Here is a 26,324-nt window from a genome sequence, read left to right as displayed (position 1 = left end):
AGACGAAAATGAACGATGATTATTTCGTATGGCAAGTTTTTGTATAATAAATACTCTCCTCGTGTTTATTCCGGAAAATTATTGATCACTTGCGCAGGAAATCAATTTAGTAAGACATTTGTGACCAGCATATACCTTCCGGTCGTATGAAACAGGTCCAAACCTGTCCATATCCGTCCATTTTTGTGGCGTCTCTTATGGCAAAATAGTGAACTTTTCATGAACACAAACGGCAAAGAACTAACAAATGCCTAACCAAAATGATTTCCTACGCAAGTGATCAATCTTTGACATGAATTTCGCGAAAAAAACACGAGGAGCTACCTATACGAAATACTCATACCTACACTGATAAATTGAACTATTCCCATTTTGCTTGAAATTTAATCAATTTGACATTAAACTCAGTTTAATCATATCGAATGATTAAAAAATAAGCATCTGATATTAATCCCAGTTTAATCATGGTTGATTAGATTGTATATTATCTTTTTTTGAATAAATTTTAATCATTTTAGATTCTATTTTAATAATTTTTGATTGAATTTTAATCTTTTTTGATTATACATCAGTATTCAAAAAGAATAAAATTTAATACTGGAAAGATTATTTCGATTTTAATCATGCATGACTATTGCCGAAGTAATCATGGCTCGGACTCAATAAGGTGAAGCGGGAAACTGCATACTTTTTAAGCTTTTATGATTTAATTTATCTTTGAGTGTAGTTAATTTTCGTCAACAAAGTAACACTTCTTCTTTTTCTGTGCCACCTCCTAATCCGTCCATTTCGTACCGAACAGGATAGAACAGAGAATGAGAAGAAGCAAGCGAAAGCCAGAAACAGCACCCACTTGTATTCCAGTACAGGAGTAACAGCTAAGAAACTACGAAATCAACCAAAAGTACTAGAATTAGAGAAAACAACTACCAGCGAAGATGACAATGGAGGGGGGGAGGGGCACCCAGTTCGAATTGTTTTAGCACAGCAAACACCCATCCGCGCGTGTTACATCACTAAACTTAATAAGACATTTATTCATTCTCTGCTTGCTTGCGGCGAAAGTAAACCTTCTTAATAGTACTTTCTCTCTGATTTTACGCATGTAAATTGCATCCAAAATACGACTACAGCTAGGTTTTGTTTTGTTGTTTGTTTTTAAGTAATAATATAAATACCGTCGTTTGCTTTTCATTGTTTTACGTCTTCTCCCCCCCTTGCCGATTTTTTGTTTGTGTAAAGGTTGATTGTGTTTTTTCACATCTCAGCAAAACGATCATTGCTTTTGGATGGGGGTAAAATAGTAATACTTTAACGCGTCGATCATTACGAAATTCGATTTAGCTACGAATCAACTGCAAATGACGTTCTTATCGGGAGGGGGTGGTGCTGCTGCTGCTCGGTAAGGGTTAAAATACATTCGGAAATCTTGCAACATTCGATAAACTGCTAGAAATTAAATTATTAACATATTATGATTCACAGTTACCAAAATCGGTATAGTTCTAAAAAAACGAAGGCAGATTCGTCCTGTAATGTGTACGTTGTTAGGCATTTACGGTTCTTAGTTTGTGTTTGTTGTTTTTTTCTTCGCTGCTTAAATGCTTTCGATGGTTTTCCATGGGAATTCAAGGAAAACGCTCTCTGCCTTCAGGTTCTAAGTACACCCTGCTTCGTGTGTCAAGTACATATTAATTTTGGAAAACATCACACGAACGCACGTTGTGGACATTTCTAGAATAAATCGAATAAAATACTTACCTGTCTATTAGCGAATGTCTGTCTGTCGCGATAAAAGTGATAATCGTAATATTAATAAACTAGCTCAAACTTAAACACAACGACAACAATCGTCTCGTCGGGCGGTCGTCCTCTGTGTGGTGTGGTCATAGGTAGTAGCAAACCGGTTCCTTGTCGTCGATCGATCATCATCATATCTTACGAACTGCGTTCACACTTTTTTCGTTCGGTCGTTCGTTCGATCTCATTAGAACTGGCTCTCCTTTCGGAGCAGGGAAGAAACCGTCGTGCCACCAACGACGCTCCCTCCGGTGGTAACCGTCTTGGAGTTCTCCGTCGTGCTGGTCGAATTGTGCTCTCCGTTGACGTGACTGCTGCCGTGCTTGATGGTCGTGATGACCGACTTGATGACCATCGAGTTGGCTGCCGTTTCCGTGGAGTCACTGCGGGGGAAAGAGGTTTTTATGTGTGACTTGTAAGATTGAGTCGCAACATACCCAATGTGTTTCAAATCTTTGATGTTGGAAGAGTTGAGAGTGGTGATATCGGTGGTTTTCGCCGAGGAAGCCACATTATTCGAATGCGTGCTCAGTACAGAAAGGCGACCTGTCGGCGGAACGACAATTAGCTGTTATTTATATGTGATATGATTACATCTGCTACATACCGACAATCTCCTCGGTGGTAGTCGAGCAAAGGGTGGTGGTCGTCGAGTTCAAATGATCACGAACCGAATCGATCGTAATGTCCCCGATGGAGCTGGTAATGGTTTCGTTTGCCTTGTTCGGTGAGGCGTCATCTCCACTGCCGACACCGTTGGTGAGGCCCTCCCCACCGGCACCGGTGCCAGTTCCGTTGAAAGAAGTAACGGCAACCGAAAAAGGCGTCGCAGGTGCATCAATCGGTTTCTCGGCAGCGTTTTCGTCAGCTTTCGGTGTCGCAGGCGTTTCTTCAGCTTCAACGGCTTGTTCTGCTTGCTCCTGCTCGGGTTGAGACCAATCTTCCAGCTCGATGTAACCGGTTGGTGAAACAATCTTCGACGTGGACATGGTGATTCGCTGCACCTCGGACGAGGACATCATGTACAGCGCCTCGCCGTGGTTTGTGAAGCAAAGTGACGAAATTCCACTGAAATAGGTTCATAGTTTAATTAAGAACTCTGGAAAAAAAATTCCTGAAAACATACTTGATGTCCTCCCTCCGTACGGCAGCGGCATTCAGCTGGCGTTTCAGTTCCGGAATCGACAGGACCAAGCAGTCACCGAGGTTCGTCAGACAGAGCAGGCTGATCTCGTAGTGTTTCGCTACTTCGGGGGCCGGCGCAGAATCGGTAGTGCTTGCATTCAGCGCTTCGGCTGATGGAGAACCAGATGCTGTCGCAGATTCGGCGGCAGGTGACCTTGGTCCGGACTTTGATGGACTTGCCTGCGGGTGATGTGCCGGCAGGGTGCACATGAAGGTAGCGAAAGCGATACGACGAACTCTGTTGATAGAATTGCACACAGAACGTTACGGACTATTTCGCCTGGCAAAGGCATAAGTGACGCAGTCTTACCTCGCTCCTTCGTGCGCCGTTAGCTTGTACTTGTTGATCGGCTTCAACTGCGGCAGGGAGAACACCTTGAATTGTTCCTCGGATGCGATGAGAACCTTGTGTGGTCCCGGTCCGGGTTTTGGTTGGAATTCGAGCGGAACTCCATGCTGGAAAAAAAATGCACCAGTTAACTCATAGTATTCGAACCTGATAGTCAGCGATTCTCAAGAAAATCCATAAGCTTCTGGACCCCCAGCAATATTGAAGATAGGTGTTATAAGACCGAATACGCCAAAAAAGCATTCAAAATGTATAACGGCCGCCAGGGTAGTCTGAAAAACCATTAAATAGCTTCAACACTATAAAATCAAGCCCAGGGTAGCCAGTTAATGTTTATTTTGAAGTTCCCAGTTTTCCTGGCTCAAATTTCAAAAAAATTCCCGACTTTTAATATTTAGCAAAAAAACAGAAAGTTTTGATTGGATTGCAATATCCCATTATTTTTGGGTAATGGAAGATCAGCTAACCGAACGCTATCGGACTGAATAGGTGGTCATTATATCGAATTTTAGAGTGAAGGATAAAAGCGAAGACGACAAATCAAGTAGACTGGCAACTCTGCCAAAAATCAGGAGACAGTAACGGCAACGCCTCTTCTGAGCAAAAGTGGAACCTGTGTATGATGGTGTGTGTTAATTCACGAGTGCATTCACACACATAGGTAGAAACAAATAGCTGTCAATTATTGGTTTTGTTATGATTGTCGTAAAAAGTGAAACGTTTCTTTCTTTGTTTTATGCTGACAACGAGTAACATTCCAACTGAAATTGAACAGATCCGTAAGAAAAATTGTTTTGAATTGAAAAAAACTATGGCAATGATGGTGGGACCTTCCTCGAGTTGTGACGATCGGCAACTTAGCCCAGTACTCGCTGCCCATTTGAATGTCACTGGCCAATCCAACACTGTTGTTATCATTCTCTGGAAGGGGTCGGTCGATTCCAAGAATTGTTAAAGCATACAGAGGATCACTATCCGGTGGTTTCATGTGCTGGCAACATTGGGATTGTAGTCCTTCAACCTTTCATTTTCATTTTCTCCAACATTAGATCCTGCTACGCCTTCCATTGGATCGTGATGTGGGTACCGGATCTTTCGTCTTTTTGAATCTTTAAATTTTCAGCAGCTTCCGAATGACAGTTGTTCACACAATGGTGATGGAAGCTGCCAATTCTTTATTATTGATTGCTTCCAACAGGCAAAATAAACAATATTTCGGTTCCTCGTTCACAAGTAAAAGTTACTTTCGCTAGGTATCGATCCGAGTTTCAATCCTATACTTGATCCACGATGACAAGTTTTTCGATTTGGAGTTGGAAAACCACCGGCTTGCTGGGATTAGGATACAAATTGCTTTTGTAGAGCAAAACAAAAACAACAACGAGTACCGTGTTATGATTATTCGTTTCGGTGATATTAGGTCACCCACACAGTCACTGTTAATGAGCAGTCTCACTAACACTTGTGCTTCAAAGTTCCACCTTTGATTGACAGAGGCGCTTTTATCAGTGACGTTTGACATTTGTATGGGAGACAGAAGGGAACAGTTGCTAGTCTTCTTGATTTGTAGTCTTCGATAAAAGTTAAATTTACTTTGATGAATTTTTGGAAAAAAAATTAATCAATTTGATTGGAAATTTGATTAATGTTTCCTCAAACTTCTAATAATAAAAATTTCTATCCGATATGGGCAACAAAAATTACAACCAACAGGATCTTATTCAAGTACAATTTTGATCACAGCATGATTTAAAAGTCAGATTATTTTTAAAGATTTTAAAAATTACGCTGGTCTATTAAGCTTGACTAACAACTTCAATATATGAAACCTTTTCGAAATTTGATAAATCCGTATGAAATTGCCACACACAAAATTGATTCGCAAAATTCGAGTTTTCATCCGATTGCCAACAAATTTTCAGGGATTGAGAAATAACTATTAAACTTCATTTTACCATTTTACTCGTATTTTATTTACAGTCCATACGCAAATGCCCGCACCTTGGCCCTAACCCCGGCCATAAGATTCTGCACAACCTGTTAATCAACCGTTTTTTGCATGTAAACCCATACTTTCTTCAGTTCCTCGACTATCTTCACTACCTTAGGTCGTTTAAGAAGGTGCTGCTTCATAATCGCCCAGTACTTCTCGATGGGGCGGAGCTCCGGAGTGTTGGGAGGGTTGAACATTTTCGGCACGAAATTGACCTTATTGTCCGCATACCACTTCAGCACGTCCTTGGAGTAGTGGCATGAGGCCAAATCCGGCCAGAAGATTGTTGGGACGTTGTGGGCCTTCAGGAGAGGAAGCAGCCGCTTCTGGAGGCACTCTTTTATGTACACCTGTCCGTTCATCGTGTCCTGGGTCACGAAAGGTGCACTCCGCTTCCCGCACGTGCAGATGGCTTGCCAAACCAGGAATTTCTTCGCAAATTTGGACATCTTCTGAGTGCGGACATGCTCCGGAACGCTGAACTTATCCTTGGCCGTGAAAAACAGGTTGCCGGGGATCTGTTTGAAGTCGGCCTTCACATATGTTTCGTCGTCCATGATGCAGCATTCAACTTTCGTCAGCATGTTGAGGTACAACTTCCTGGCACGGGTTTTGGCGGACTTGTTCTGCTTCTCGTCGCGATTAGGGGCCTTTTGTACCTTGAACGTTCGAAGCCCAGCCTTAGTTTTGGCCTTCTGGACAAAACTTCGGCTTAGGTGCAGCTTCTTAGCCACATCCCTAACGGAGGCGTTCGGATTTCGGTTGAAGGCCCCAACTACGCGGTTGTGATTTTTGGTGTTGTACGGAATACTTTTTCCTTCACTTCTGGGCTTCCGATCGGTGGTCAACCGTTCCTCGAAACGCTTAATCACTCGCGACACCGTGGAATTTGCGATTCCCAACGTTTTAGCGATGGAACGATGCGAGAGATCCTTGTTCTCGTGATGAATGCGCAAGATTTTATCACGCACGAGCTGTTCTTTCGACTCCATTTCCGCGAGTTTTGATCACAGGACTTTAAAACTTGCAGGATGTAAATAATGCACTATGAACTAATTCCATCCAAATTTTCATTGAATTCTACCCAACGGTTAAAAAGTTAGAGCGATTTCATAGTGTGGCAATTTCATCGTGGACACCCTTTACATGAATTTTCAGCAAAATTTTTTTGACAGTTCCCTAAATTCCAGTTCGGTTAAGCCAATTTTGAAGTTCTAGGATTCATATAAATTGGAGTCACAATGAGGGCATTTACGTTAGCGTTAGCGTTGTTATGATATACTTCGTAGATTGGATACTAGCGACACTCACGTCTCTTCTGAAATTCTCAGTTAGACTACTTTCAGGAATAATGCTGGGGAGTAAACATTGGTTCCAATCTAAACAAGAGTAACAGAAGCATGACTGTCGCTATTCCCGGCCACGCCCATGACCATAACTAGGGATAGGGAAGGAAATGTTGATGTAGTACTTACTTAACGAGAGGCCACCGACTTAGCGACGCCCTCATAAGTGCTATGGAGTTGGAGGGTTGGGTAGGGTATTCGGTTAGGATTCACCTCAAGTTGGCGATGCAACCAAAAGTATGTATTGTTTATTTGTTGTTTATTTAATCTCTCGATAGCCGGCTATCGAAAGAACATATTAATTTTGTTTAGTCAGTCCGCATCGTGCTCTCTTGCCGTGCGGATCTATTTGCTTTTTGCTTAAGGAAGTGTTACTACTACCTAAAGCTACAACAAATTTAAACAGCACTTTTCAGTGCTCAACCTGTAAAAATTTTCTACCTTGTTCAACTCCCCTTATTCCTCTTCGATCCTTGTTTGGACCCTACCCGAGGTAATCCTTCTTGGATATCGATTTGGAAAATTCCTCTTCGATCCTTCAGATTCTTATAGTAATCTGCTTGGAAGTCGATTTGGATAATCGCATAATCGCACTTTTCAGTGCTCAACCTGTAAAAATTTTCTACCTTGTTCAACTCCTCTTATTCCTCTTCGATCCTTGTTTGGACCCTACCCGAGGTAATCCTTCTTGGATATCGATTTGGAACATTTCTCTTCGATCCTTCAGATTCTTATAGTAATCTGCTTGGAAGTCGATTTGGATAAAAATTTACTGCCGCCATGGCGCCTAAACGCAAAAGAAAGGGGCAAACTCTTGACCCCCCTTCTGATGAAATTAATTTGAGTAATCAATTTGATTTGCTCACGGATGATGAGAATGATCCATCATCCAAGAAAAATTCTAGTAAACTTTCCCGGCTTAATGCCAAGAAGGAAAAGATTCCCCCTATTGTGATAACCACTTCCGATTTCCATGCTCTTCGCATGGAACTTTTGAATTTCGTGAAAGTTAAGTTTTCACTACAAATTGGACGTCGGGGTGAATGCCGTGTATTGGCGGAAACCTTGGACGGATTTAAATGTCTTCTCAAGTATCTTACTGAGAAGAAGCACAAATTTTTTACTTACGACACCAAAACTGAACGTGTGTTCAAGGTTGTCATGAAAGGACTGCCCAGTGGTGAATCCCTGGATCAGATCAAAGATGAACTGGCAAAATTACTTGGAGTTGTGCCACTCCAAGTAATCAAAATGAAAATGAAATCCCGTCCTGGCGATTCGCGCAACGGGATTTCTAATGATTTTTATTTAGTTCACTTCAAGTCTAGTGAACTAAACAACCTTAAGGCCTTAGAAAAAGCTAGCCTTATGCTCCATGTCCGAGTGAAGTGGGAACACTTCAGGAAGACTGGAGGAAATTTCCAAAACCTCACCCAGTGCCGTAAGTGCCAGGGATGGGGTCACGGAACTAAAAATTGCTACATGCCAGTTAAATGCATGAATTGTGGTGATTCCTCTCACGCAAAGGACGACTGTCCTGTGAAGGAAGATCCTAAGAAATTTAAATGTTCAAATTGTGGTGAAAACCACAAATCCAATTTTTGGGAATGTAAGACTCGCAAAGCGATCCTACAATCTCGTTCTAACCGACAGGTAGGAAACGCTCCACGTTTCCGACCAGGTACAAATTCCTCTGCTGTTAACAACGGTCAGCGAGGAACAAATTCTACATTCGTACCCGTAGGTACAAATATCACCCCTGCTTCAAATGTTTCATCTGTACCTACTCCCCTCGCTGCTAACAATGTTCAGCGAGTTAATGGAGCTACCTATGCTGCTATTGCAGCGGGTAGAAATCAAAATACTAACCAACGTACTAACGGAAATTTTGAAAATTTTGACTTAGGAAGCATTACTGCTCCTAAAATGGAATTTTTACAGAATTCATTAATTGACATGATTTCTGATATGCTTAAATCTAACTCCATGTTTGATGCTATTCAAACTGGAGTAAAATTTGCTAATAATATTGTCATGACTTTAAAATTCAGTAATGGATTTTAAAGCATTAAACATTTTAAATTGGAATGCTCGATCTCTTAAAGATAATGAAGACGAGCTATTTAATTTTTTGAGAGTTCATAACGTGCATATTGCCGTTATAACTGAAACGTTCCTTAAACCTGCCCATAAGGTTAAGAAGGACTCAAATTATTTAATTTATAGAAATGATCGTCTTGATGGACCCTGTGGTGGCGTTGCCATCATTATTCATAGACGAATCAAACACAAAATACTTTCTTCATTTGAAACCAAAGTTTTTGAAACTTTGGGAGTTTCTGTTGAAACAAAATTTGGACAACTTACGTTTATAGCTGCCTATTTGCCATTCCAATGCGTAGGCCAGCAAAAGAATTTTCTCAAGGGTGACCTCCAGAAACTTACCCGTCATAGGTCTAAATTCTTCATTATTGGTGATTTTAATGCAAAACACCGCTCATGGAATAATGCTCAAAGCAATTCCAATGGTAATATTCTGTTTGATGATTGTTCTGCAGGTTATTACACTATTCAATATCCAAACAGCCCAACATGCTTTTCTTCTGCAAGAAATCCCTCAACTATTGATTTGGCCTTAACTGATTCATGTCATCTTTGTAGCCAATTGGTTACCCATGCTGACTTCGGTTCTGATCACCTTCCAGTAACTTTTGAAATATCCCAAGAAATAATGTCTAATCCCAACAGCTTTACTTTCAATTACCATAGAGCTGATTGGGAGCAATATCGAACATTTATGGAATATAACTTCGATCCAAACATTCCTTTGCAAACCAAAGATGAAATTAATTATGCTCTTGAATCTCTGACTACTTCTATAGTTGAAGCAAGAGCTGCCTCAGTACCAAAATGCGAGGTTAAATTCGATTCAATTATAATAGACGATGATCTTCAGCTCTTGATCCGTCTTAAAAATGTCCGTAGGAGACAATTTCAAAGAACACGCGATCCTGCCATGAAAGTTATCTGGCGGGATTTGCAAAAACAAATTAAAAAGCGATTCTCTGCCCTGAGGAACAAAACTTTTGAAAATAATGTTTCTAAATTAGACCCGAGTTCCAAACCCTTTTGGAAACTCACAAAAATTTTGAAAAAACCTCAAAAGCCTATTCCAGCGCTTAAAGAAGGTGGTAAAATTTTGATCACAAATTTGGAAAAAGCTCAGAAACTTGCTAAGCAATTCGAGAGTTCCCATAATTTCAGTTTGGGTCTTACTAGTCCTATTGAGAATCAGGTTGCTGGGGATTTTCTGAATATTTTCTCTCGGGAAAATATTTTTGATGATTCCTGGGGGACTGATTTGGACGAAGTAAGGTCTATAACTAAAAAATTTCAAAATATGAAAGCTCCAGGTGATGATGGAATTTTCTATATCCTCATCAAAAAACTCCCAGAGAGTACCTTGTCTTTCTTGGTAAAATTATTTAACAGATGTTTCCATTTGGCATACTTTCCTGATAAATGGAAAAATGCAAAAGTTGTTCCAATTTTGAAGCCGGATAAAAATCCAGCTGAAGCTTCTAGCTACCGTCCAATAAGTTTGCTTTCTTCAATAAGTAAACTTTTTGAAAAAATAATTTTGAATAGAATGATGCTTCACATCAATACGAACTCAATTTTTGCAGATGAGCAGTTTGGATTTCGCCATGGGCATTCAACTACTCATCAACTCTTGAGAGTTACCAATTTAATTCGTTCAAACAAATCTGAAGGCCACTCAACTGGAGTTGCTCTTCTAGACATAGAAAAAGCATTCGACAGTGTTTGGCATGAAGGTTTGATTGCTAAATTGAAAAAGTTTAATTTTCCACTTTACATTATGAAATTAGTTCAAAATTATTTAACTGACAGAACTCTGCAGGTAAATTATCAAAATTCCAAATCTAATCGACTACCTGTTAGAGCAGGAGTTCCTCAGGGTAGCATTCTTGGGCCTATATTGTATAACATTTTCACTTCGGACCTCCCTGATTTGCCTCAGGGTTGCCACAAATCTTTGTTCGCTGATGACACAGGCATTTCCGCTAAAGGAAGAAGTCTTCGTGTTATTTGCAGCAGACTTCAGAAAAGTTTAGATATTTTCTCTTCTTATTTACAAAAATGGAAGATTTCTCCCAACGCTTCCAAAACTCAACTTATAATATTTCCACATAAGCCTAGGGCTTCCTTTTTGAAACCTAGTAGTAGTCACATAGTCACTATGAACGGAGTTCCAATTTCCTGGTCAAACCAAGTGAAATATCTTGGATTAGTTCTTGACCAAAAATTAACTTTCAAAGATCACATTGAGGGCATTCAAGCCAAATGTAACAAATATATTAAATGTTTGTATCCTCTTATAAACAGGAAATCCAAACTTTGCCTGACGAATAAACTTCTAATATTTAAACAAGTTTTTAGACCGGCCATGCTTTACGCTGTGCCAATATGGTCTAGTTGTTGCACTACCAGGAAAAAAGCACTTCAAAGGATTCAGAACAAAATTCTGAAGATGATTTTGAAGTTGCCTCCCTGGTACAGTACTACCGAAGTACATAGAATTTCGAATGTTGAGACTTTAGCACAAATGTCCAACAAAATAATTAATAATTTCCGGCAAAAATCGTTACAATCCTCAATTGTAACGATTAATTCCCTTTATACTTAGATAAGATTTAGTTTTAGTTATTTAGTTTTAAGCTATCAATTGTTATACTGACATGCAGGTTTAAAAAAACCTGTTTAAAATACTGAATTGCCAAGACAGGAACAATGTTAAAACAATTAGATATATATCATAACAATTAAGGCTGGTAAGTTACTGTAGTAACTGGAGCACCTAGGTTAAAAATGAAATGTAATTTATTTTGAATTTAGAACAAATAAAGAGTTAAAAAAAAAAAAAAAAAAAAAAAAAAATATTGAATTTTAGAGTGAAGGATAAAAGCGAAGACTACCAATCAAGAAGACTGGCAACTCTGCCAAAAATCAGGAGACAGAAACGGCAACGCCTCTTCTGAGCAAAAGTGGAACCTGTGTATGATGGTGTGTGTTAAGTCAAGAGTGCATTCACACACATAGGTAGAAACGAATAGCTGTCAATTATTGGTTTTGTTATGATTGTCGTAAAAAGTGAAACGTTTCTTTCTTTGTTTTATGCTGACAACGAGTAACATTTCAGCTGAAATTGAATCCGTAAGAAAAATTGTTTTGAAATGAAAAAACTATGGCAATCATGCCCTTCACAATGATGGTGGGACCTTCCTCGATCATTAATTTGCTATCTCAGAATTATGTTCCACTTTTCTTAAGCCCTTAAGTGATGCATTTATGGGCATTCGTATGGTGCCCGTTTATGGGCATAGTAAAATGCATGCCCGTTTCACACGGCTTTGGCACTTGGCCACAGCGGGAGGAGTCAAGTTGTGACGCTCGGCAACTTGGCACAGTACTCGCTGACCAATCCAACACTGTTGTTATCATTCTCTGAAAGGGGTAGGTCGATTCCAAGAATTGTTAAAGCATACAGAGGATCACTATCCGGTGGTTTCATGTTCTGACAACATTGGGATTGTAGTCCTTCAACCTTTCATTTTCATTTTCTTCAACATTAGATCCTGCTACGCCTTCCATTGGATCGTGATGTAGGTACCGGATCTTTCGTCTTTTTGAATCCTTAAATTTTCAGCAGCTTCCGAATGACAGTAGTTCACTCAATGGTGGTGGAAGCTGCCAATTCTTTATGATTGATTGCTTCCAACAGGCAAAATAAACAATATTTCGGTTCCTCGTTCACAAGTAAAAGTTACTTTCGCTAGGTATCGATCCGAGTTTCAATCCTATACTTGATCCACGATGACAAGTTTTTCCGTTTGGAGTTGGAAAACCACCGGCTTGCTGGGATTAGGATACAAATTGCCGTGAAATTTTGTAGAGCAAAACAAAAACAACAACGAGTACCGTGTTATGATTATTCGTTTCGGTGACATTAGGTCACCCACACAGTCACTGTTAATGAGCAGTCTCACTAACACTTGTGCTTCAAAGTTCCACCTTTGATTGACAGAGGCGCTTTTATCAGTGACGTTTGACATTTGTATGGGAGAAGGGAACAGTTGCTAGTCTTTTTGATTTGTAGTCTTCGATGAAAGTTAAATTTACTTTGATGAATTTTTGAAAAAAATTGAATCAATTTGATTGGAAATTTGATTAATGTTTCCGCAAACTTCTAATAATAAAAATTTCTATCCGATATGGGCAACAAAAATTACAACCAACAGGATCTTATTTAAGTACAATTTTGATCACAACATGATTTAAAAGTCAGATTATTTTTAAAGATTTTAATAATTACGCTGGTCTGTTAAGCTTGACTAACAACTTCAATATATGAAACCTTTTCGAAATTTGATAAATCCGTATACATGAATTTTCAGCAAAAAAATTTTGACGGTACCCTAAATTCCAGTTCGGTTAAGCCAATTTTGAAGTTCTAGGATTCATATAAATTGGAGTCACAATGAGGGCATTTACGGACCACTAAGTACTTTAGTAGTATGAGAAGGTAATACGACTTTGGGGCCGGTGAAGGTAAAGCGGTTAAGGTGCATCTACAAAGCAAGACTATGCTGGAGGTGGCTGGGTTAAATTGTGTTTTGACAGAAAGAGCATTTTGCCAATTTTTGACAGTAGTTAACAGTAGATACCCAATTTTCGAACAAAAAAACACTCAGTATGCCTACGGTTATACTGGTGCTCGTTTTGCCCCATAGAACTGACCATCTTACCCACTAAGTACACTCAAAAAATTAATCACATATCCGATGGAAAATATCCATTAGAATTCAACATAACTTTCATGAGGTCTCATAATTGGGAATCGCACCACGAACTCACATGAACCTTATAAGTCCAAAGAAGTTTATGTGATTTATCACATAGAATCCATGTGATCATGTGAATGTTATGTGAACTTCATAATTCAATTTCATGATTTCTTAATTTTGTTATTGGAAAAATATCATGTGCGTTCCCAACGAAAACTATATGAAAACTTGTTTCAGTGTAGAAAATTTTGCCTAAAAAATTTAAATTTTCTTATGGATTTTTATCGAATTTGTATGATTGGAGCATCAACAAACTTCTGTAGGGTTATAGAAAGAATTATTTTCTGGTCAAAATTGTGGAGTTTCGTTTCATTAGGGTGACCATCTTGCCCCACTTTCCCTACTTATGTTTGCTATATTATTCCTGTCAAATGGGCTATTTATGGGATAAAAAAAAAAAACTAACCCAACCCACCCGAAAAGGTTTTCTGTAATTTTCTGTAACTTGTTAACGTCAACAATTTGAAACTCAAGCCATCTAAACAAAAAATAAAATAAGTTCTTAGTTTCGCAGCCCAATTTTGATTACCGCAACATGATTTTAAATTCACATAAATTTTCCATAACATTTTCAACAGTATGAACCTATGATAAAATTTACCCACCTAAGGCTACATATCCCGTGACCCTCACCAATGGATCGCGACCCACCCCTACTGAGAACCAACATACCTGATCGAACAGCGAAATCGCAATGACCGGAGCTCGATGCTTCAGCTGGATTTCCTTGGCCAACTGTCCGGTGATCGGCTTCGGCGGTGGAACATCTCCTCCATCAACGTTGGCCTCGTTGTTCTGTACCGGCGGTTGTCGGGGTGGAACGTGCAGGATGAACACCGACACGCAGCTGGAATTCGTTCCCGACCACAGAGTCGGACTGGTGTGCTGTTGATTGGTCAGATAGGTTTGGGCGAATGTTAGACACCGGACCATGGAACCCATTCCGTCATCCACCGCACGGGCTTCGATCTGGCGCTCAATGGGACGAGTCTCCGCTGGAGTTGCGGCCTGCGCGCTCGGATTATTCCTGGTGGAGCGACCCTTGCGTAACCGACGGAATGATTCACGGAGGGTTTTCTTGAACGATTTGCGACGGGATAGTGTCTCACCAGCACCGGTTAAATCTAGTGAAGAAATATGCATCACTGATTATGTAATTGAGGACAAACCAACTAAAACTTACCATTCGGATTCAGCGTACACTTGTGCAGCACTGGATTCTGGGTGTGGTAATCGAACAGAACCAATCCGTGAGCCGTGCCGGCAGCAACCAGATCCCACTGGCTTTGAACGGCCGTACATGTGACGGCAGCCGGCGGAAGGATCTGAAGAACGCTGAACACATTTACTCCCTCCTGGATGGGCTGGTTCTCCTCCAGCAGTTGCCGTTTGACCTTCAACTGATCGTGACCCTTCCAGACGAAGCCATCGCGATCGCTGACCAAATTCATGGTGGTCATCTTCAGTGGTCCAGGTTCTTCCGGAGACGGTTCAAAGTTCGCAATGACTACATTTCCAGCGGTTCCGGCAATTACCAATGTTCCGGTGATCGGACACAGCTGAACCTTCTTCACAGCCAAACGGGGATCGTCCGAATAGGGATCGAACTGTCCTGCCTTTCGGAAGGGAGGCTCTCCTTCGTCTAATTGTTCGATGGAGGTAGCAGCCAAATGTTGGTCAAAATCCTCACTGTTACTGAACAGCGGAGCTGTTTTCACATGCAACAATGGGGTCAAACAGACGTCGGTGCAGTTCCAGAACTTAACGGAACCATCTTCATGACCCGTTATTAGAAGGTCGTACTCTTGTCGCTCGTCTTCGATGGTCTCCGGCAGCATTCCACCATCAATTGGCCATGGTTTGGAGCTATAATCTGCCAGTTGGGATTCCCCAGCTCGGAGAATTTTCTCGTACAGATCTGGCCTCACTCCGGAAACCAAATGATTGCAAGTAACGGCAGAGGCATGCAGCGAATGTAGATAAGGGACAATGATCTGCGGTACGGTCTCATCCGTTAAATCGTACGCAACCAACTCCTCCTCCAGCAGAACCACTAGAACTTCAACCTGCTCGGGGCGTTCGTCATTGAATGTAATAAAGAAGTCGATAACCTTGGAGGTAAAGTCGAATGCCACCTTCGTGCCATCCCGACAGTGAACCGACACGCACTGGTGTTCTCCGTAGGCGGATCTTGGCATTCCTCCGGAGAATACCACCAGCTCGCAGAGGCCTCGCTTTCCGCGCATCAATCGATCGATTGCCTTGCACGGATCCGGACCGTAGGGGACATACTTTTGGTTCTCCGGTGGAATCACACTGTCCAAATCCCACGTTGCAAACGAACCATCCCCATGGTACCAGGTGAACTGTGTGCCGCAAGGAGAAATGTACAACCCAACGCTCTGTCCGTGGCCGGGCGAAATAAACGATTGCTTCACATTGCACGCTTCCAAATCCCACAACACGGTCAGGCCTCGGTTGTAAGCAATCAACAGTTGGTTGTGATTGTTGGGCAACTGTTTCACCGATTCGATCGCCCCCGGATTCAGCTTGTACGACTGTGGCAGCTGTTCGAGCACCACGTCGTGGTAGATGACCGGTTCCCGTACGGAGAAACTCTTGATATCGAATTGATACACATTACCACCCTCGGTGCCAATCCATACCGTATCTTTCATGTACGAACAGCATAGGGATGAAATCTTTTTAAGCTTACCATCGAATGGAAGCGTCTTGATCGGTACCAGTACCGTTCCGGTGGGTTCCCACAGGATCAACTGATTCGATGCCGTCAGAGACAGCAGGCGGCCGCTTCCGGGGATCCATTCGAGCAGCTGGACTATGGAATCGGTTGCATTCGTCGTGGCGGGGTGTTGACCGTAGAACTCGACACCGGGTCTGCCGAATACCTTGATGATTCCACTGTTGGTTCCGATGGCCATCATTTTGCTAATCGAATCGTACGCCACCGCCGACGGTTTGTGCGGGAAGCCATGCTGGGCCGTCTGGAAGGAAGAAGGGGAAACAGAAATGGCTTGTTTATTATAAGGGAGATACATTATCATAAAACCGGCCGGCCGGCCGGCGTGGCCATTCTGGGAATGGCATCATCTGCTCTCTATATGGTATGTGCTCAGGTACGCGGCATGTGCGGGCTTTCACCGAAGCGCACCGAATAAGGCAATCTGGGGTAAGCATGAATGGTTTGGGTTGGCAATAAGAGCAGGGACGGGGAAGGCGGAGAAGAGGCGTCCGTAAGCGGTTCGAGATTAAGTTGTAGTTGTCATAAATCTGGAACAGGCAACAAGCAGGTGGGTAGGGCAAAAGCCAAACTCGTGTCCATCACAACAGCGAAATGCGCGGCTAGCGGCAATACTATTGAGGAAGGATGGCAGGAAACTGTATGTTTTGGTTTTCCTAGGTGCGGCGGTGTCGATAATTATAGCACTTGTAATTATTTTGAGTGCTTTTTTTTTGCGGTACGCCGCTGATAAGGAGGAAAAAGGGTGGCCTCATTGGCGAATGTCGTTTCCGGACGATTGATATTCATTGCACTAGGGAATCGATCATGGTAGGGATGTCATGTTACGTCTTTCAAAATTAATAAAGAACATTGAGATTTCAGATATTACCTCGCCATCATGGTTGGGGTGAGTTTTGGGTTGCGAAATATCGGCATTTTTACATATAGCCCCTCCCCACTGAGTAACATCTTGTTCGTTATGACTGTGCAGTGTGATTACCACAAAATTTGCATCCGAATAGAATTCAAATATTTGTGTAAAGTACGCGCTTTATCATGCTTTCTTGGGTATAGCGTCTGGTTGAGTCACCGTTGCGGTCGACTCTCACCATAGTAACGGACAGGTAATCTGGGGCCACCTTATGGAACCAAGTCGAAACGACTTTTTCATGCAAGCGTTTATACGAAAAACGCTTCGCTTCGACTTCCCCAATGCGGCCCCTGGTCAGTTCTGTGCAGTACAGGTGAACGGAACGCTGCGAACTGACGGCTGATGAATCATCTTTTTGTAGATGGTAGAGATTAGTACGTTAGCAGATATATTCATAAGGCAAGAGCGGCGGCAAGCTGCTCTCTAATAGTTGTTGTGCGCGTGTGAACACTTCTGCCGCTCATGTAAATATCATCAGATCACCAACAACGACGGATGTTGGTCGCTTGTATGGAATGCCTATGCGATGTATATTTGTTGATATCTCCCATACGATAATTATTTAGGGTACTTGGGAGCAAGATTTGACAGGTATTTTTTAATAAAAAAAATTGTTTCAGTTTTTTGGTTCTTCAGCAAGGTGTGTAAGCTTCACGACGATATACCGGGAAGTTTGTAGATCTGACAAGGCGATCTTAGAGAAGAAATTGTCGAGAATTTTCCAGGATCACCATTTTTTAATGTATCTTGTCGTGCGTCAATGACAAACGCGACAATTCCCATATCTGGTTGCCTTTTGTATTTTATTCGCTCTCTGCACGACAAGGAGTGTGATTTTTCCAACCGCCCTTTGTGCAGATTGCTTTCTCGAAGATAAGTTGGAAAAAGGGTGCGAAGCAAATTGGAGAACCACACTCTCTTTGCCAAGTGCTGTGCTATGTTAAGTTGTTATGCAAACGTTCTGATTCGCAGTCCAGCCCTTAAACCTATCATCAACATGTTGCATGCTACTTTAAAAACAAATGATTGAAGGATTTCATAAATTTGTTCTCGAAAAATCAGTATTAATTGAACAAGCAAGAGTACGGTCCAATTCGGCTAAAACAAATATAATAAACTGCCAAAACTGATTGACAACATTATCCATGGGCTTCAGGGCTATGCATTTTCGAAACAAAGAAAAGAAAATGAAGTGCTTCAGTTCATTCAAACAAGCAAAGACTTGTTTCAATTGACGCAATGAATGACTCGAAAATTGCTTCCTTCGTTTTTTTCCACTTTCACTTCAATTCGATGCTGCCGAACTACAACAGGACAAGGAGATTCATGAATTTGACTGTATTTCCACTTTTTATTGAGTCGGAAGCCGCCATCTTCGATTTCAAAATAGCGTCGGATATCGATTTTGATCCTCTAGACATCATCCCGATTCCAAAAATACCTTTATTGATAGGTATTTGACAGTATTTCCCACTTTTTATTAAACTGGAAAGCGGCCATCTTGGATTTCAAAATGGTGTCGCATATCAATTTTCGTTCTCTAGACGTCAACCGATTAAAAAAATACCCATATTGATGGATAAACAAACCACCCGACAATGATAAATTTGACATCCACGTGCACAGATCTATGCGCATACGCTTAAATGAACCAAGTGAACAATCAACAGTGAACAGCTTCGCTTCAATGCAAAAGTAAATTCATTTGACACTGAAAGAAGAAATGAACAAAAGTCAAGCCAAAACAAACAGCATGAAAACTGATCGAAAGTGGTTCTGTTGATGTTGACGGGGATCTGCTCGAAGAGAAGACAGAATGGGTTTCAATTGAAAGTGATGGTTTACAGCTTCATCGTCACTTGATGATTTTCGATTGAAAACGACTTGGTGGGATAGTTAACGTTCCCCTCTGTTCACAACTCATCTTGTCAGACTTTACACGCTGATTTTCAAAGAATCTTTCACACATTTGTTACCAAATCCAGCTGAGATTTGATGTACTTTTTTGAATTCAAATTATTTACTCTGAACATTGGTCGTAAAAAGTTACTTTAGTGACCAAATTTTAAGACAAAGTGACCTGCTACCAGCCCTGTCTTAACTTCAAATTCTTTACAGTTTCTAAAGCTTCTTTTACGTTCCCTAGACTTTGAATTTGAAGTTCTATAAAATGTTGTATTTTTTTTTTGTTTATTGATTTATTTGATAAGGCTCAATCGAATTAACTTTACAGAGTCGAGGATTCTTGGTCACTATACAATACATCTTAAAACTATAGTTAAAAGGTACAACACAATAAACACTCGATCTTCCGCTATCCAAAAAGCCTCCTCCATCAGAACGGGAGCCGCTTCTACTGGTTTCATTGTATGGCAGTAACGCCAACGGAGGTCAGAGCGCTTCCATTGCAGCAATGGACGCAAAACGTGGTCAGCACTCACACACTCATCACTAAACGACGCATCGACCGAAAGAACTGCTGATGAAGAACAATGAGGAGGACCACACAATCCCCCTTATTCTGCGAGTCACGTGACTCTCTCTCACCGGTGAGGTGACAATAGTCACCTCGTGTGAGGTGACTCTCCATTTGATTTACATGGAGAGTCACCTCACACGAGGTGACAATTGTCACCTCACCGGTGACAGAGAGTCACGTGACTCGCAGAATAAGGGGGAATGGTTGCTGCCGAGAAAACAGACGATCGCGTGGCATACATCGAGAGTAACCTACTTTTGTCGACAGCCGAGTGAACATTGTATAAAATGTTGTATAGTTTAGTACCTGAACTTCTCTGAGATTTCCCCTGAACTCCTGTGTAGTTTCATAAACTTCTCGATACAGTTTCCGAAGCTTCTCTGAATTTTTGACGTAGGATTACGTCTTTCGGCAACATATTGGGGGTGCAATTTCAAAAAACCAAAATCGACCGCGTTACGAAAAGTTGTCAGGTTTTGACCACCTATAACTCTGTCAATAGCTGATGGATTTTAATTCTACGAATCTACTAACGTTAACACTTCAATTTTCAATTGAAAATTACACAAATGTCGAATTGTTGCAATGGTGATCAACATTATCCCAGATTGTCTGCAAAAAGCGCTTTCCCTAACACAGATTTCAAAATCGGTCAGCAGCAGCAGCAGCAGTGCTTTCGGCGCGTGGCGTTGAACATTGTTCTCCAGTACACAACGAAAGGCTCCCCGCAAGCAGCGAGCTGCAGCCCATATGAGCGTCCATTCACCGAAGAAAGAGGAAGAAGCCGCACCACTACTGATCGGATTCAGTAGCTCCTCGTGAGTTGCATTTTGTTATCTATGCCAAGCGCGTCACCCTCGTTCCAAACAACATACAGCTCGCCAACCTCATCCATGTTGAACACCCTAATAGCTCAGAATTACTCAACCATCATGACAAAACAGTCAGCCTGGCTTATATAATGTAATATAGCCTATCTTGCAATGAGCACTCATACATCTAGTTTTCACTGGAAATCCTATGTATGAGTGCTCATTGCAAGATAGCCTATATTACATGATATCAGCTATAGTCTGTGCGGGGTATTAGACAGAGCTCTCTTGGAATTATCTTGTGCAGTGTTCGGAAAAACTCAAAACTCATGTGTGACCAACGCAGGAATCACGAGGAGCGAGACATTTCGCCGAAAGGGTCATTTGCCGAACAGCAAGCCATTTTCTACGGATTTGAACTTTTCTCAAAGCTCAGTAAATTTTGAAATCAGTCTCGAAAAAAGATTAAGAAGGTTCGATTTTTTCAACCTGCTAACAAACGTAATGTTTCCTTCTTTTTGAACATGAGCAGTTCATTCGAGTTGTACTGATTTCGGAAATTTTTAAATGATCACTGTTTAACATTTGTAGAAATGTTTCCTTCTTTTAAAGATGACCAGTTCTTTCGAGTTGTGACCCATTCGACGGCATGTCTCTTCAGCAAAATGACACAGCACAGAAATCACGAATGAGTTTACAAGTTAAAACATCAATTGCTTTATGTTTTGGCGCTATTCATTGTTTTAACCATCAATTGACGTTTAAGCGGTTTCTCTGAGTTTTAAGCTGGCATGTTTTTTTTTTTGGCGATGCGAGTGTGAGTGCGTGCGGATGCATGAGAATCTCAAGCATGAGTTTTGCTTGCCACATTCGCACGTCAGTTTATTCTCTCAGAGAGACTCAATGAATGAGATTTGAGAATGATTTTCCGAACACTGCTCTTTGGAATTACATTGGAATCCTCCTCAGAATACTGTTGGAAATTGTACTCAGCACTACCTTGAAATTCTCCTTACGTTTAATCTGCAGTTCAACGAAACTAACTTGAAAGGTATCCGCATATTTCACTTCAAGTTTTCCTAACAATTGTCCCTGGAAAATCTCATCTGAATTCCCTTGAAATCATCCTTGAAAATTCACATTCACATATAATATTTATTTACGATGCAGACTCTTGAAAATTTATTCAAGTCTGATTTTATTAAATCCAGGGTTTCAAAAATTTATCAGTCTAAAATCTGTAAAATTATTCTGGATTCAGAACCCTAAAAAAAATAATTGATGTTTCGAAATGTATGTTGCTACTGAAGATAAATCCACTCCAGAATTAATATGTTCAAAGCGTAAAAGTGAATGACGAGGACGATACAGTTGGTCCCTGTCCTTTGGTTCAGTGAGGGTTAGGGCGCGTTCTACTTTAAATCGTGTTCAATTTAAATGTTCGCTTATTTTCGCTCATTTCACATCCGTTGAACCATTCTGAACGACCATCCAGTTGTAGTTATATCACAGCATTGCTAATTATGTATACATCGCTATCTGTTGCGGTATCATGGAGTCAACAAAGTAAAAGTAATAGAAGAGCTGCAAAATGGATGGAGCACATGCGGTACGACAATGGAGTGCTGCTCGTTAAGAAAATACCCGGAGATGGGCACTGTCTATTTTCCGCAGTGGTTTTACGGTTTTATAAGACGCAACTAGGAACTCAAGATCATCCTACAAAGATAATGGACGTGTCGAAATGTGGTAGAACACATCAGAAATAACATGGGAGAATTTCGGGAGACTAGTAGCGACTAGCAGTGATGCAGAGAAGGACAACGAGTTCACAAATAGGCACGAAAATTGGACAGAAGGGTGAAGAAACAGCGAAAGTTGGTGAGATCGTTTCACAGATCTAATTTTTATTATTGCTCATATATATCCAATAACAGTGGGCTCTCTTCGCAGTTTGTCATGATCAAGCTTGTCCTTAACATGTCGGTGTGTGAAGGGCTAAAAACCGGATTGGGTGGATCATACGCATCTACGGGACAGTAAAGAATCTCCTTCCAGCAACATGATCAAAAAGACCAACCCCCAAACAGGAAGATGTCTCAATGAGTGGGGAGATGAGCCCACCCTTTATTCACGAAATGTTATCAACAGGAAGTTGGCATTCCCACTCTCTCTGTCCAAATCGCTTCAATCGGGTTGGTCTCTCCCAATCAGATTTTTCCAGGAAAAATAAAATTCCCTGAGGATTCCAGGTTTTTTAAGATAGTATACACCTTATTTAAAGAGGATTTCTAAATGATTCTGAGGAGAATTTTATGGTGATTGTGAGGAGGATAGCAAGTGAAGTTTAAGCATAATTCTAAGAGAATTTAAAGATAATTATAAACATAGTTTAAAGTGTGTTCTGAGGATATTTTTAAAAACGAATTCACTAAGGGCGGATTCCTATGGGTTTTGATTAACATTTTGAGAAAACTTTCAAAGAAATTGAATTCTCAGGATAATAAAGACTGTACTCGAAGAAAATGCAACAGACAAAAATGATAACAAAAAATTCATTTTAAGTCGGATATTTTGGAAACTTTCCTAGGCTAAATGCCCGCACCTTGGACTTAACGCCCCATCAAATCCTGTGTAACACTTGCGCCACCTTTCTTACACACTTTCATCCACTCTTTCTTCAAATCCTCGTCGTTTTTGAAGATCTTCCCTGTTTTCCGGAGCTCGCCCAGAATTTTTCTATTGGGCGAAATTCTGGCAAGTTCGGCGAATTTGTTTCCTTCGGCACAAAAACAACATCGTTGACTTCGTACCACTCCATCACCGGTTTCGCGTAATGGCACGATCCGGCCAAAACAGAGTGTCACCTTCGTGGGACCGGAGGAAGGACCGGTCGTTATATACGGCTTGCTGAATTTGCCGCACCCACAGATCGCCTGCCACACTTAGTACTTCTTGGCAAATTGGCCGATCTTCTTCTTCGGGAACTTCTCGGGAACATCCAGGCGGGACTTGCCGACGAAAAACTCCAGGCCGGAGATCTGCTTTGCGTTCTCTTTAATGTACGTCTCGCCGTTCATTACGATGCATTTCGGCTGCACCAACCACTCGCGGTACAGAGCTTCCTGGCGCGGGATTTGGCCACCGTATTCTGTTTATCGGTTCGGTTAGGCATCGTCCTTACCTTGAAGACATGAAGTCCGGCTCGGAAGAATTGACCTTCTTGGCCACGTCCCGATTCGAAAGGTTCGTATTGCGCTTGAAGTAATCCCTTACATTCCTTTGCGTTCACGAGGTCGGCCGTCTTCGCTTTTCTTCCCCTGCCAGCTCGCCGCTGGGTCGTCTGGGACTCCTTGAACGATTTAACCACACGGGACACGGTCGAATTGTTGATTCCTAACTGTTTCGCGATCCACCTGTGGGACTTGGCCTGGATTTTCCACGACCGCTTCCACATTTTTTTGTCGAAGCACTTCTTGCTTGGAAGCCATCTCGATAACCACTTGACAGATTGTGACGAGATTTTGCACATGTAAACATTACACTCTAAACAAGTTACTCGAAATTTCATCAAAGGAAAGGGTTTGATTTTTTTTCGAGTACAATCTTTATTAAAGGAATTCTATGGAAGATTCCATGGAAATTCATAGGAGAGTGTCAAGGGAATTCCGAAGAGAATTCTAAGGTACGAGAAGAGTTTCCAGGGGTATTTTTCTTGAGAGTTTAAGCCAAGGTTGCAAAGACTCATTTCAGCTAAAACAATGTTTTTCTAAATTATGAAATAATTAGATGCCATGATCAAATTTTGAATTGGTAGGATACAAGAAGAGGTTGCAAAGAATGTGTTTGACATATTAAACCTGTTTATTTCACTTCATGAGAGTCACAATCAGTGATTTTTCACAAACTCACTCACTCACTCACTCACTCACTCAGCGATCAGCAAATCGATGATTGTGACTCATAGAAAGCAAAATTTACAGGTTTTATGTTTCCAACGCATACTTTGTAACCTCTTCTTGTAAGTTACAATTAAAACATGCCATCATACCATCTTTTGGTTTTATTATTCCGAAAAACATTATTTTAGCTGAAATGAGTCTTTGCAACCTTGGTTTAAGCAGGTAATTATGAGCAAAACTACAAGGTTACTTTAAAGAATTTCTGATCGATTGGAAGTTGTTTCATCCCAACCCGTTGAGAACTGACTACCATGTGCAATTTGAACCTTTTAGGCACGTAGAGGTTAATTTAATTTTCTGAAAGTTCCAGGATAATTGATTGAATGACTGATTCCTGTAATTCTCTGAAAAGTGTGCCGATGAATACACTGCAGATTCTGCAGCCCCGCTTTCCCCTAGATCTCGGATGGTAGCAGTTCGGCTTGAAGTCGAGAGGTGAGAAAAATTCACACGCTGATCCAACTAGTGTGATAACATGGTAGCATACAAAAAATGGTTGTTGACTAGAATGTACCCCGGTGGGCCACGCATGTGTGTTTGTTGGAAATTAAACACCATAATTGGCGAACTGCCGCTTAAAACAATATGTCTCGATTTGAATGTAACCGTGTAACGATTGTAGCGTTTACAAATAATATCTCATATCATGTAAATTATGCATGGTTGTGCAAATCAAAGGTTGAGAAAATCTCGTAGATCTCAAATCAGGCAAACCAGGCGATCAAGATCTCTGGTGCTCGATCAAAGAGAAGATCGAGATGACTGGAGTAGCGCGCAAAGTAAAAACTGGTTTTCCAATCGTCCAGAACATGAGGGCTCTTAGTCGTTGCAGCAGCAGCTTTAATCCCCATTTCCACCGCTCTCTTTTCGATGAAGTGAAACAGAAAGCTTTACGTGAGCAAGTTCCTTGTCTTAATCTTCCTTAAGTCGGACACAGGTGGAGCTCGATTCTTCATCACTCACTTAAATAGAGACGTGAAATCTCCCATGACTGAAAGGAAAAAGCAACCATTGGTAAAATCGAGCAGCTCCCGTAAGGAAATTCGTGCCGAGCGTGGCTGGCTGGAACATTTTGTTAACTCATTAAACCAAGTGGTCGTGCCCACCTCTCTTCGGCCGAAAGTCTGAATCACACGGTTCGCTCGCAAGCACTCGGCGAGGTTTATTATTGGTAACGGTACCTTCGCGGATCACGTCATCGCCCAGGTCACACCGCCACAACCAAGTTTTTCGATCTGATCTTGCGGTTGTCGACCAATGAACCAACGGACGGAGACTAGGATAGACCGGGAATGGTGCAATTATCTCACTGTCCGAAGCATTAATCCTGCTGACAATCTGTCAGAGCTAAAAATAAAACTCCAGCTGAGGGCGAATCGAAGTGGTTCCGTTCCGCACATGCATAAAATACGACGACCGGAATAATTAATCATGACCAGCGGCATCGGTGTACCATATGGGGTACACACTGTAACTGTTAATGGGGGGCTTTCTGGCTATCAGCTAATAAGGTGCGTAAATGCACTGGCTGTGCGTCCGAAGAATTCGATCCGACCGAGGCGATGATGTTGGAGGATTTAATTAGTTGCTCGTCGATAATTAAAGCATCCATTTAACTCCGCACGGGATACACGTTGATACAACACATGGAAAGTGGAGGAATGGACCGGCCGATTAATTGATAGCGAGAGGATCATGCGGGAGGATGGCGCAGGTAGGTGGTAACAGGTGTTGCCAGTCAATCGAGTGATTTTACGGTTTGTTTATTGTATTGTTCAAACAAATGTTGATTGCGCTT

The 26,324-nt window shown here is 41.4% G+C and overlaps 1 protein-coding gene across 2 annotated transcripts in view; it reads right to left on the bottom strand.

Moving 5' to 3' along the window:
* Nucleotides 1–1,008: 1,008 nt before the first annotated feature.
* l(2)gl (LLGL domain-containing protein l(2)gl) overlaps nucleotides 1,009–26,324 on the bottom strand; it is a 74,888-nt gene continuing 49,572 nt past the window's right edge. For both annotated transcript variants that reach the window (XM_065218198.1, XM_065218199.1), the window contains exons 4-10: nucleotides 14,783–16,604; nucleotides 14,272–14,723; nucleotides 3,296–3,441; nucleotides 2,927–3,223; nucleotides 2,408–2,868; nucleotides 2,238–2,346; nucleotides 1,009–2,183 (exon numbers count right to left, since the gene is read on the bottom strand). In XM_065218198.1, coding sequence (XP_065074270.1) covers nucleotides 1,988–2,183; nucleotides 2,238–2,346; nucleotides 2,408–2,868; nucleotides 2,927–3,223; nucleotides 3,296–3,441; nucleotides 14,272–14,723; nucleotides 14,783–16,604 — 3,483 coding nt within the window. In that variant the 3' untranslated portion in view covers nucleotides 1,009–1,987. The remainder of the gene's footprint in view (nucleotides 2,184–2,237; nucleotides 2,347–2,407; nucleotides 2,869–2,926; nucleotides 3,224–3,295; nucleotides 3,442–14,271; nucleotides 14,724–14,782; nucleotides 16,605–26,324) is intronic.

This window comes from Ochlerotatus camptorhynchus, unplaced genomic scaffold, assembly GCF_037179485.1.
Source record: "Ochlerotatus camptorhynchus isolate MF236.1 unplaced genomic scaffold, CSIRO-AGI_Acam_v1.1 ptg000084l, whole genome shotgun sequence".
Classification (NCBI taxonomy): domain Eukaryota; kingdom Metazoa; phylum Arthropoda; class Insecta; order Diptera; family Culicidae; genus Ochlerotatus; species Ochlerotatus camptorhynchus.
This window is presented reverse-complemented; position numbering and strand designations above follow the sequence as displayed.